At 38.4% G+C, this 13974-nt stretch overlaps 1 protein-coding gene across 4 annotated transcripts in view; it reads left to right on the top strand.

The window, feature by feature from the left end:
- LOC110858222 (latrophilin-like protein 1) overlaps positions 1-13974 on the top strand; it is a 51410-nt gene that overhangs the window by 22416 nt on the left and 15020 nt on the right. For all 4 annotated transcript variants that reach the window (XM_035858404.1, XM_035858402.1, XM_022106904.2 and 1 more), the window contains 4 exons: positions 8718-8945; positions 13344-13424; positions 13509-13577; positions 13716-13749. In XM_035858404.1, the coding sequence (XP_035714297.1) occupies positions 8858-8945; positions 13344-13424; positions 13509-13577; positions 13716-13749 (272 nt within the window). In that variant the 5' untranslated portion in view covers positions 8718-8857. The remainder of the gene's footprint in view (positions 1-8717; positions 8946-13343; positions 13425-13508; positions 13578-13715; positions 13750-13974) is intronic.

A 13974-nucleotide genomic window follows, 5' to 3' on the forward strand; every position in this document is an offset into this window, starting at 1 on the left:
AGCATTTGAGCATGAAGGAACGAGTAACGGTGAACAAGAGTTGACAGAGAGAGGAAAGATGATTCTGCTACCATTCATCATCATACGGGGCATACAGCGGATGGAAATAATTTGCATTCAGAGGGAAGTGGGGTTGGTTTGCTATCGTTTGGAGACAAAAGAGGTATAGAGGATACCATTTCAATGATTCTCAATTATCGTGCCTTAAAAACTGTCCCCTCAGTTGACTGAGGAGCATCATGATCTTTGCTTGCTCAAAATTTTAGGTTAAAAAACCTAGGCGATTCGATTGACACCATTTTTGGTACAATATATGAGGAAAGTTTTTACAAAAAGGTTTCATCTAGCACAAAAGGTGTGACTAATCCTAAGATTACATTGTACAACGTGTACATATCTTGTACTTGAATACATAAGAAATTGCATACAAGAAATGCAAACAAAATTAAACCTGTGATTATGTTTTGAACTTTATATTTCAATTTGGCCAGCCTTTTTAAAAAATATACAAAATATACACATTAAGTTAATTGTATGTACTGTATAATAGTGTATATTGGAATAATTTTACTTCATAATTTATAACTATTGATTAAAATTCAGTACAAGAGGTGTAACAGGGAGTTTTAGTTGTACATGCATAAGAGCAGTAGTGAGAGAGAATAGTGAGATTCCTCCTCCTTCGTATAAATACGTAAGAGTTTATACTTACGTACTCAGGAGCTTCACCACCTGCCCCTCTCAGATCTTGATGTGCTTTGGATATGTGGTAGTGTCCCATGAGTGTACTAAAACCCTGAAGTGGTTTGACTCCATGGCCACAGTTACGCCCGCCACACCCACTCAAAGGCGCCAAAAACACGAAAAAAACCCTGTTTTCACTTGTTCAAACCCTCGCCAAAAATCCAATTTTGCTCGGATTTTTGTAAAATTTACATTTTTGTAATCCCAGATACTTGCTTGATCATATCCAGTAGCAATCTCAACTTTTTTGAAATTTTGAATTTTTTCGAATAATTCATCAGCCCGAAAATGCCCGAAAATTTCGAAAATTTCAAAAAAGTTGAGATTGCTACTGGATATGATCAAACAAGTATCTGGGATTACAAAAATGTAAATTTTATCAAAATCCGATCGAAATTGGATTTTTGGTGGATTTTAGAAGTTGGTAACTTTTGTGGTTTTCATCTCTTTGAGTGGGTGTGGCGGGCGCAAATGTGGCCATGGAGTCAAACCACTTCAGGGTTATAGTACACTCATAGGATCCTACCACATATGCAAAGCACATCAAGATCTGAGAGGGGCAGGTGGTGAAGCTCTCCTCCTCAGTTTTTCTCAGGTTGTTAAGGTGGAAGTTGATTTTTTATTTAGTCACACCTCACATCATTCCACTTCATATCGAAAAGGGCTTTTCATTTCGTGGTACGCAAGAATTCATGCTTCCCAGAGCAACTCAACTCAAACAAATCAGGTTGTGATTAGATTCAAGTCTCGAGCGGAGAAATGTTGTAGTTGTAGCAACGAGAAGAAGCCACCAATCAATTTTGAGGTACATGTACATGGCTGGTTGGTATTTATCGCGTAACAGAAGAGTGTTGAAAAAGGGTTTGTTTGTGGTTGGTTGGACGATGATGTCTGGAATACCGTCGTCATTTCGTTGTCTTTTTCGTCCTCTTAATGATGATAAAGAAACAGGTGAAGTAGAAATGGATCTCTCTTCTCCCTCAAAGGTTGTTGTTGGCTGGAATGAATGATAGCTAGATAGAAGAGATGAGCAAACTAAAGTATATAATGATGGAAAGTCAGGCAGAAGAGAGTCAACATTTTTAAGCATCAATCTCCAGTGTAATAAGGGAAATAAGACGTTCCAGTAGTTCGGCTGTGTTATTCGTGAGCTCTTTTCTACGATAGAGCAATCAAATGTGACGCCTTTATCTGTGCTTCTTCTTCTTCTTGGTAAATACAAAGAACAAATCTCCTCTCTCTTTCTTCCGACTCTATTGATTCGTCTTGAGACTCGGTGGCTGGTTGTCTGATTTTTTAACAAGTGGAATGATACCACCACAGTCTCATTTTCTCCCCTTTTTTGAGTCTCCTTCTTATCCAAAGGAATTTGTTGCTGATTAGAGTCTCCTTGTGATTGAACACCCAAAACTCTGTCAGATCCAAGAATAATCCTTGAACAAGCAGCAGCAAAAGTTGAGAAGATGAGACACGATGATGACAAGGATTCGATGATTCACTCACTTTCTGGAATCCTGATATAAAAATATATATGCCATGGGAATTGAGAAAGAGAACAAATAATAATAATCGTTGGTTGGCTTCTCCTTGCTGTTGTTAGGATTTTTAGTCATTCAGAACACTATATTGTCTTTTTTTTCGAGGTACATCATACATATTATTGTGTACGGTTTCCCCACACAGGTACCACATACAGGAGGAAAGCGAGTGTGTTGTTATGGATGGACGAATTGTGTGTGATGCAGTCCACTAAAATAGAGTCAGAAAGAGAGAGAGAGTGAGTAATAAAATAATGCATGGATGGAGCATGATGGAAAAGTGTAATTTGTACCAACAACAGACATTGATTTTTTAATGAGCAAAAGGAACCCATTATTTGATGGGGCGAGGAGGGAGCTACTTTTTCATTCCTTTTCTCTGGACTTGATAAGCATAATGATAACGATAACACACCTCACTTTGCCGTCATTACACTATAGTTGGCATCGTCGTCGTCACTTTGTAATAAATTGGCTTACCATCTCTCCGTTCTTACTTAATGCGATGAAAGTCTATGTATTTATATACATAATACTGGACGCTAGCGAATTTCTTATTTCCTTTTCCGGCCAGCACTTTATTATGCATTCTCCTCATCTTTTTTCGTCACTGGTTGCTGTTGTTGGCTGGTCGGGTGTGGAGGTTGATGTCAGTTATTGTACCTCATAATTATCCATCTTTATTGCACGGTATTACTGTTATTTCCTCGCTTTTTCTTCATAATGACCGATTAGTCGCCATCAAATCTGCATACATCGAGCTGTCGGTGGTGTTGGTGAGCAGTATTATTATGCTGGATCAACTATCTATCGGAAACTCGAACTATTGAGCGATGAAACCACTTATTGTGAATGTTCTGTCCGTCTGTCCGTCTGCATATGTTCTGAAGTTCTCAGACGTGATAGAGCCATGCAGCTTTCGCTATTCGACTACACATCGGAGAATTAGATGCAAGTTTATTCTAACGCTGTAAAAAGGTCACGACAGGGTCAAAAATAGGTACAATGAGCTTTAAATACGAAATACGTCACGAAACCTTGTTTTCGTATCTATATGCAAGTATTTTGAAGCTCTGGAAAGTGATAGTGAAATGCGATTGGCATGTGATGGTACAACTAGCTTCATAAATGTTTGTGACCTTGCGACGCAGTCACAGAACGGTTGTTAAAAGGTCGTCACATATGTGTATCAAATTAAAGCTATTTCAGAGAGGTATCGTTGGAAATTATTTTAGACTCGTATTCAACGACGGGTTACATTGGGAAGCATATTGGTTTCTCCACTTTTTTATATTCCGTTTTTACAGGGGTTTATTTTTTCCCCGACCTGCAGGGCAGGCAGACTCAAACTCGGTGTTGCATTAAAAGAAGTTTACTCATGGGAACGACAGGAAGGAACGGCAATAATAATTGTATGCAACTCGACCACTACCACCACTACTACTACAATTACTAACTGCTTGCTGTGGTTCAGTAAAGTGCACAAAACATTAAACATAACATAAAATTATTTGGGGACGGATGTGAAAATGCAGTTTGATGGGGTTACCCTTTTGTCTGATACTTCTCTATTATGTAAAGTGCTAGTCGTGGTCGTGGTCGTGGTTGGATGTATGAACATGGGCCGTTTTACAGTTTAATGGATGAAAATGTGTTTGCATTTCGAAAAGTGAGCGTGTTTTTTACCGAGACCTTTTATTTGCCATTGTATCCAATTGATTGTTTTCCATGTGTGGTTTGGTTAGTGAATGAATTGCGCAAATTTTGTGAAAATCTCGACAGAGTGAGAGAGAGAGAGGACATGCACATAAATTGTTACGTGAACACAACAATGGGCAAAGAAGTGAATGATTGTCCTTGAATACAGTTAGTTGGTCGGGGTGAATAATTTGATACTAGTCGTTGGTTGGTTTCGTGAAACCATTCCTTGGCTTGTTACCTTCTTCTTCCTTGCGTAACAAAAGAATGTGACTGTGTGGATGGGATTGCATTGTGGCACCCATTGTGATGTAGTTTGTATTTGTGTAAATCGTAAATCTGGCTGAACACGGTTGAGAGTGGAAACTGTCGTGGAGTTTACTCTCTGCACTTTCATTTTATTCATTCTGCTGCTCCCGATGCTACCTTTACGTGGATGGATTGTTGGCTGGGCTGGATGATGGGATGCATTCACGTTTAGGCTGAAAGATTCCTTTTTGCACACAAAGAAATGATAAATATGAGTAACTCGGAGCACAATGGAGTGGAGAGGCGAGTGAATGGCTCTGCAATTTTACTTAAGAGGCCAGAAACCTCATGTTACGTATATACATACAGAATTCCTGCTTGGTGCCATGGGTCGTCTCAGGTTCAGGAGGAAAAAGTTTAAGCAAATCCAGCTGACAATCCTTTATTTCAGAAAGAAAGAGAGAGATGACTACTGCGGGTGGGACGAGTATTGTTGGCTTCTCGTTGATTCAAGTCCTCCAAATATTGGTTCTGGCTTGGCTAAGTTTGGTTTGGTTTGGTTATTATACTCCAGCAGCAGACGGACTAAAATTGGAGTAGAGTATGTAGGAGATAGAACTGAATAATTTAGAGACTTGAGAATCACACAAGAAAATGATTAATGATGGCTCATTAGGGTGACATGTTTTGCATAAGGTAGAGTTATCATCTTGGAGACTAGAGCTGCTATTTAGCCAACTTGTAGGATGAGCGACGACGTCACGTGTGTGTATGACGACTGGTATGCATATACATATTCCTTCTATGTATGCACATAGTTGGTGTTAAGCATGGAACGAATTCACGCCAAATTTAAGTAGCCATAAATACGTAGAAAAGGTACAAGTAGGGGGATAATAAAATATTTGCAAATGTAGTGTGTCTGTAGGTTTTGGGCATGCTGTTGTTTAATTTTTTTTCAAGTGCATAAAATCAAGAGAAACGAAAATCAGTTTGAAATTACCAAATCACCAAAGATTTAGCATGCGAATAATTTGAGCATCTTGTAAACATGGGAAAAATTTCGTTTAGCTAAAATATCCATCAGCCTCAGTTCTCCTAAGTAAATCCAATAATCCCAACGATCGACAAACAGAGAGCAAACAACACTTGATCCCCTGCTTACTGCACAGATACAATATTCCATCGGGGGAACAAGTGGCATAGAACACAAGGTTATGCGAAAAGGATGAAGAAAATTTGCAATTTGATTCGTTTTTAGATAAAGTATTAAAGTGCCACCATTTGAACCGTTTCTGTCAAGGATTCTATTTGCTATTTACTTACTTTGTTTGTTTAGGCTTCGCGTATGTCTGCCATTGCATTAGAAACATTCATGGAAAATGCCTACCCGATTTTTAATGCATAATGATCAAACCTCTCTGGCAGCCAACTGGTGGAATCAATCGCATCACATGTAGTTAGGTAGGCAGATGGATGTCAAAGGCTGCCGCTGTTCTGATTGTGAATGTGTTATATGCAAACTATGGATTTCCGAGTGACATCATCATTGACTTAAAACCAAGCCACCATGACTCCTGATTGATTCTGGCACTACCTGTGTGAAAGTTCACTTGTGTCGGAGTGAAAACCTGGAGGAGGCGGAGGACGAGGGGAGGGTGCCATTATTAAATAGGGACGCATTAGTGTAGAAACATGCAGATCATTACAATTGTGTGAGAGATGATGACAATTACTGCATTGAGGGAATCTGAATTCTGAATAGGAATTGACATCGTTTGCGTGGCAAATGCTTTGTTCTCTCGTCCGCGTGTTTGATCCGTGTTTTCATTCTTGGTCCTTGTTTGCGTTTGGTTTGAATTCTGAATTTGCAAGTGTAATCGTGATGGTAATGGGTCTGCAGGTTGGTGTTGTGAGCTGCTTACCTCGTCTCTCCTCTCAAGTAATAATACCATCATCATATGCGGCTGCTTTATGTTCACCACTACCATATTTGCCTTTGTTGTAGAATAGATAATATTCTGGATTTTGCGAGAGAGAGAGAGAGAGAGAGACTGGCTTCGTATGATGAAGGGGATGAATCCTCAATCCTCATTACTACAGCTTAGCCAGAATTTATCATGGCTGCTGATGAAGGATGGAATCGCAAAATGAAGACTCGCTCAGTCAACCATTTGTTAAATAATTGCTGCATTCTTGAATAGTTGAATTCTTTATAGGAAACCTTCCCACGCACCCATTACTCTCTATTCACGTTCTGCTATTCAAAAAGCCAACAACTCCACCAAGCCAACCAATTGACAAATGAAGTACGAACGCATTTTTGGTGGAGCTCTTGTATTCATGAGTTGTTTCTTCTTGGTCGTCGTCGTCGTTGGTAGTGGTGGATGCAATTTAAATTTTAATCCTATAGGCTGCTGACCAAGTTCTTCAATGATATCATGAGGTTGTGTCCTCCTCCCTCGTTGTTGATGGTCTCCGTGAATTCATTACATTGTTACAAAGTTGTTGGTGGACACGACGACGACGACACGAAACACATTCCTAACATAGAATTTAATACACAGTTTTTCTCCCTTTAGCCACCACTTCTACTACGTAAACTGTATTGTGTCGTCCAAACCCAATTATTTTCAATAAAACCATTTCTGCGGTCACACCAACTAAATTCACATTATTATCCCCCAATCATCGAATGCATATTCGAGTGGGGGACAATAATGTGACTGCATAATCCTTGCCAGTTATTGCTGTTATTTCTGCTCTGCCACTGACTGACCAACTAACAGTTAAACATGATAAGCTTTGTAGGGGAATAATCAACGGGATTAGCAAAAACATGAAAGATTTGTCTCTCTTCCACACAAATTAATCCGTATGGGAACAACTACGTATGTACATGTGTACTACACCGTAATAAATTCAGGTATCACACCTCGAAATTAGTATTCACCGCCTCACAATTGGCATAAAGAGTGGTTGCAGTTAGTTAGTGGACAATGGGTGACAGTCAGTAAGGTTTGCAACTTATCAACCATGATTAAAATAAGTTATGAGCTTCCGTCATTTATTTTTCGTGACAAGCAAAGCTGTGATTGTATCTGTCATATCAAACATTTCACACTTTTTGTGAATTCTTATTATTTCTTATACCCACACGGCTGGCTGGTTCACACTTTATAATAAATACGTGTTAGTTACATAGTAGTGTCTTCTTTGTGTAAAGGAAAACAACATTTTCTTTCCTCGTAATTGATGGCACATCTTTGAATTTAAAATTACAAATGAAAAATCATCTCTCCCAAACATCAAACATTTCTCATTTGTTCCTCATAATGTTATTCAACACTTGGATGATAACATACTTGCTCGTACGTAAGTAGCATGGCTCACGATTATATAGCAGAGAGAGGGAGCATCCCATCCCAACTTCCGCATACACATATTTCGAAATACAAAATAGACACAAATTAGACAATGACAAGAAGTGTACGTATACCTCGTTCACACCAAAAACGAGCTACGTACAGCAGCAATGTTGTCAATGTTGTGCACCCCATCAAATAATGATATAGTGAATGGAAAGAGGAAATGGAACGAGGAGGATACAATGATGTAGTCGTGCTTAAGAGCTAAAAGGAAGAAGAAGATGAGCTTGACAGCAGCAGAAATGTTGATGCTGCTCGTCGTCGTCGTCGTCGTCGTCGTGAAAGGGATCTTCCTCAATACAATTTTGCCTCAAAATTCACAATTCTCTATCACTCACTACTATAAAATAAAAATCAAAACCTGCATCATTACAACAACTTGCAACATATATCGTAACATGATAGTAAAGACCTATTTATTTCTCATATGTCCACTCCTCCTCTTACAGGGAAACTTTTGTGTGGAAGAAGTGGACTAAATAAATGCAAATTATTAGCTTTATTACATCTCTCTTTTTCTATCTCTTTTCCTAAACACATAGTCGCGAATTGGGATTGAATTTGAGAGGGAAATGTTGCAGGCATGCACAATTAATGGGGAGGCTAACGACTAATAAATTTCTCGTTTAAATGTGATAAATGTAAACATAACATAATGGTCATACAAACATATATGATTAGCTAAATGATAGTGTTTATGATGTGGATTTCATGATGTCGTAAAGTTTTTTTTAGTTTAAAAAAGTTTGCGTTTTCGCTAATAATCGGCCGGGCTGGAATATTTTAGTGGTTTATAGTACTTTTTTGGGGTAATTTCTTTTCCAAGTTATCATATTCGAATTATAGCTTGGAATAATGATAGTTTTGCTATTTTTTCGAATATTTGTCTTTTAAAGGCGCTATTATTACCGTAATGTTGGACTGCTCCACTCAATTCGTAGTGACTAGCTAGCCTTCGTTCGAGCTGGTTATATATATCCCTGGTAAATTTAAGGCCTGACCAGTCAAACGCATCATCATATTCTAACTAAACTCATGGTTTTAATTATTTTGATTACAGGAAGACGCAAAAGAAGAATCACCTTAACACGGAATCGTTCTTTTGGTCGGCAGCCACGCCCTACACGGGCCGAGTGACCCTGTATTGACCAGTGGAAAGTAGCCTCTGAAGAGGAGACCTGGCTGAGGGCGGAAGACAAGATGTGTCCTTCTGCCTCTCAATCCGGGAGCTTTATCCTCGTCCTGGTCTTCATCCTAGGAGCCCTGGTTCCTCTAGAGTATGCCGAGGGTAAGTTCTTACCATCACTCAATAACTCGATAACTTTATGCTCAACAGCGTACCCTCACTTATCCTCAAAATCGTTGCTGTTGTGACAAAATTCTATATTTATGAAATAATTGGTGAGTTTGTTGCCCAACTTTTGTTCGTGATTAAGCATTTCATTGTACTTATTATTGCTACTTGGTGAGACAACACCATTACAAAATTATAAGTCTGGTGCAAAGAAGAAGCAGAGTTTGGCACCACCACCATTTAAGCAATAGGTTATTGTACACAAGTACTTTTAAAAGTTTTTTTTGTATTCGACGAGTGTTGGATTGGACTATCTAATAGTTAAAAAGTTAGAAACACAGCACGGCATGGCATCCTCATATTAATGTGTAATACTTTCTTGATGTAAAACATTTTTTGCGATAGGACATAAAAGTTCCAAAATAGAATGCAAATTATTTATCTGCATAATCTATCATCATCAATCGATCTGAATTCTGTTACGCAAGATTTTAGAATAAGAATTTAAGTATCATAGATTTTTTAATTTATTGAATATTTGCTGAAATGGCACAAATTCAATTCCCTCCCAACGGCGAAGCAAGCCCATAACTTTGCCTGACCTGTTTGTTCTATCTCCCTCTCTGGCTATCGTAATTAGTATTGAATTTAATTAATGACCTTGATTGATTACTTATTGAGATACAGGTTAGATTGAGGAAGGATGAAATCCTTTATTAGTTGTCTCCCCACTTTTCAACGCACATCGTTCTCTCGTCAAATTCATTAACTTCTTGTTCAATTGTTACCTATATTTTTATCGAGAACGAACGGCGAGGGGGTGTTTGGTTTGAGTGGAAACACTAATTCTATCCATCTATTCAATTCTTTACGAAAATGCTCAAATAGAAGTGAGCAGTAAAGCACAAAAGAAAATGGGAGACTCAATGTTGTAAAAATGCTCCTTCTACAGTGTGTTAACCTTGTACTTGTGTATGTTTAATAATTTTGACGAGAGAATGACGAAATGCGGAATCATAAATCATACGTTTTCTTTTTGTTTCCAACTTCACCTATCTAATCATTTATAAAAGAAAAACAAATGTTATTGAAATTTTTCCCTTATTTGTGGTGATTGTGCGTGGAGCAGCAGCAGCAAACCGTTTATTATTCTCACTTTGGTATTGCACTTATTCTGCATGAATTGACTATTATGCGCAAAGGAAGGACGTAGCTTGTGTTGTGGTCAATCACGATCAGCGAAGGTAGCTGCCATTTATTAGCTTAAGAAACAAAATGTTTAAACTTGCTAAAATGTAATGACCACATACATGCATATTTTACAAATGTACAAATGGGGAGACAAATTCAAATGTGCGTAGGTTGTCGGCAAATAATGATCCTGTTTGATCATAATGCTGAGTGGCCAGAGACTGACGTAGGCTAGGACTTGATAGTGGGGCGCTTGGTGTAAATGGATTCAGACGTCTTAGGACTTTTCCAAAATACTGTGAGTGAACCTCTGAATAATGAAGAATGTGTACAGTCGTGGCATTTATTCCCTTTAAATAAGTTGACCTTATTCATCCAATTTCAGGAATAATCTTTACTCTTCCACATCATTCCTCACCATACGTGTATCCCTGTAGTACGCTATTGTACCCGTGTTGACATACGTTCAAATTTTTTTCAAAGAATTCGACAATGGTAGATGCAAGTATGCAAGTAGATTATTTGGTTGCCTCATTTTATAACGTCTCTTTCCTGTCCAAGTTCACAATGCATTTGTCTCTCTGCTGCGGTGTTGTTAGATATTATTAACGTAGTAGTTGATCTGCTGCACGTTTTTATATGTGTAATATGCGTCCTGCGACATAGCAAGGCATTTGTCATTCTCTTTGAAAAAAAACTAGAATGGCAGGGTGGTTGTGCCCACAATTACTCGATACTTATTGGAACCTCTCTTCCTATAGTTTACCTGGCGTCCTGGTTTGAGAATTTGGAAGAAGGACTACGTTTATTGTCCGAATGGCCATTCACGACATCGTGAAAGTGGTTCTTTTTGGTTTTATTGGTCTGTAGGAAATGAGTTGTTGTGGCTGGATGGGTGGAGCTCAGCTACCTCCTCCACTGCTGACGACGATCCACCTGAGCTTGAAATTGAAATTACCTAAAGCAAGTGTGATACCAGCATCCTGTACGTAATAGATGGTCAATTTGTAGCTGCGGGTTTCCACACTAGCCGTGAGCTGTCAATTTGGGTAATAATATTAATATAATGGCCTTGTAATTCCTGCCTCCACCTTTGCTCGGCTAAAAAAAGAATCCTGGTAGGATTTTATAAAGGAATTGGCATGGGTTTCTTCGTTCCAGGAAGCTCAAAATCCGTCGAAATGCCGCTTGAAGGACCTTTTTCTGCTCTCTTTTTGATCGCTGGCCAGAATTCATTCTCGTCAGTCTTTCTTTATGGAGCATCAAACTGGGTACCAAAGAGGCCCGTGAATTAATCAAACTACCTCCAACCTATGTTTACAGTTTTATTGTTGATCATGAACACTGATACTGCACCCATGCAACCAGCACCGCCACGACGCTTGTAACCCTTGTTATTGATAACATTTCTCGTTTGTTGAGTGAAACCCAAGAGCAGTGCCATTAGGTTTATATTAATGTAATATGTACATATCGTACACCAGCGAGTCAGTCAACCAATGTTATGTTATATAATTAGATGAAGAGATACGTGGAAAACGTCTCAAACAATGCCAGCGTGCCCACAAGCATACATATTTTTGAGGTTACCAAAGGCAAAGCAGGCACGATTGTGTATTGTCTTTACTAAATGAGCCATGGTTTTGTAAGCCGGAAGACAAATGATGTAGGCCTGACGCCGTTCGTTATTAAAAATTTAGATGCATGCTCACATGTATGTGGTTGTGGTGGCAGACCCGTGTTTTCTGCCTTCCCATTTCTACGAATTCTGATGATATCAAACTCGTAGGTAGGGTCTTATCGAGTGATCCACCACCACCACAACCACCTCCTCGTCCAAGGAAACCATAGCTCTTGTTTGAATAAACAAGTGCTCAAGACACCATTTTGGATTGACGTATTTTATGAATTCATGCGGGAAAGTTAGACATGACGATAAAATTTTATTATTTGTCTTCTTCCCATCATTATTGGAAGTGACTGACAAGGGACACTCATGACCTGTCGTTTGAGTCCAGGGTACCCATTATGTTTTTTAGAATCTACTAGGACCCCAGATGAAGGATTCATTCATATTTCCGTGTAAAACTCATATTTGGCGCCATGGCGTGGCGCCAAACTTCAAAATTTGCATTTTCGACCAGTTTCAAACCCCCATAACTTTAGCAGTTTATGTCGGATTTTCAAAATTTTATACTTAAAATGATCACAAAAGTTGAAATTTTTGAGAAAAAAATAAAAATAAAAAATTTCTAATTTTTGAAATATTTTTAGCATTTTTTCGACGAACCCCCGTTTATAAGAAAATTACGAAATTTTGCGAAAAGTTAAAAGTGATAATTTTGGAAAAAATTTCATTGGATACGAAAGTTGAACTCCTTGTCATGATTTTTGCCAAAAATTTTGAAAATCCGTACAGGTTTTCAAAAGCTATGGCGGTTTCAAAAATAAAAACATGCAAATTTGGCGAATTTGGCGCCACGCCATGGCGCCAAATATGAGTTTTACACGGAAATATGAATGAATCCTTCATCTGGGGTCCTAGTAGATTCTGAAAAACATAGTGGGTACCCTGGACTCAAACGACAGGTCGTGAGTGTCCCTTGTGAGTAAAAGTAAATTTCATTAGGAGGAAATTCAAGTGTGTAGAAAGCGAGAGAGAGAGATTGTTGGAGAAACATCGCTTACTCCACATTCGGCGGCGTTGGTATTATGCAATGCTTACGTTTGGAAACGTAATTAGAGCGAGATTTTATTAACTAAACAAGAGACCGGTAATGTCTCCCTATCGATGTATTATATCCTAATGAACAAGAATAACAACTGCTGATAAGTGGAGGAGGAAACGGAGTGAGTGAAGGAAACAGGAAAGGGGGACCTTTGTATTCGTCGTACTCTTGTTATTATTCCAGCCAACCCAACTGATTTCCATACACTTTATTACCCAAACACTACTACTCCAGTCCTGCTAAGCATGCATTTTCGAAACAAGATTCAACTGCTTATGCGAAGGCGCAATAGCCGTACCAACCTACACATAAAGAAACAGGCCAGCCAGACTAAACTATTTTTTCCAAAATAAGAAAAAAAAACACAACTGAATGAATGAAACAACAGCAGTTGACACCCTTTGAACTTTTACTTGTAGCAATGCAAAAAAGAACCCGTAATAATGTTTTTCTTTTCTTTCTCTTGTTACAGGGAAGCAAACGGCATATGCATGCGAAGGCTCGGCTCTCCGATTGGACTGCGAGCCAGGCAAAGTGATCCATTTGATTCGAGGTAAGTTCAGATGCGTTGTATTTTATTATAAAAAGTTAACCATCAGGTCAATTAAATGCTAATTTACTCTTTCTATTTATTTAGCTATTTATGGCCGATTCTCCATCACAATTTGTAATGAGAACGGAAACACGGAGTGGAGTGTCAATTGTGGTACGTGATTTTTATCAGTATAATATTTTATTATCAGTTTGTTTAGCTGAATTAATTTAATAATCAGGACATAACTATGGATGATACAATAAATTGGTTTGTTCAACCATTTAATTTTTGTTGTTTTTTTGCCAACAGGAAGTCCGAAATCTATTCTAGTTCTGAATGGAACGTAAGTCAAAACTTTCATGATACTTTTTTTTACATTCTATTCTTTGTCTTTTGGTGCCAAAAAATGAAATATAAAGGAACATGTGTACAGCTATAATATACCTAAATTCATTGTTATACGTTAAGTGGTGGTGTTGTTGAGCTTATAATTTTGCCAACTTTCTACGATATGATATATGTCCGTCACTCCTTCTCGACCTCATCAATTGTCAATTGGATCAATGGA

Source organism: Folsomia candida, unplaced genomic scaffold, assembly GCF_002217175.1.
Source record: "Folsomia candida strain VU population unplaced genomic scaffold, ASM221717v1 Fcan01_Sc020, whole genome shotgun sequence".
In the NCBI taxonomy this organism is placed as follows: Eukaryota; Metazoa; Arthropoda; class Collembola; order Entomobryomorpha; family Isotomidae; genus Folsomia; species Folsomia candida.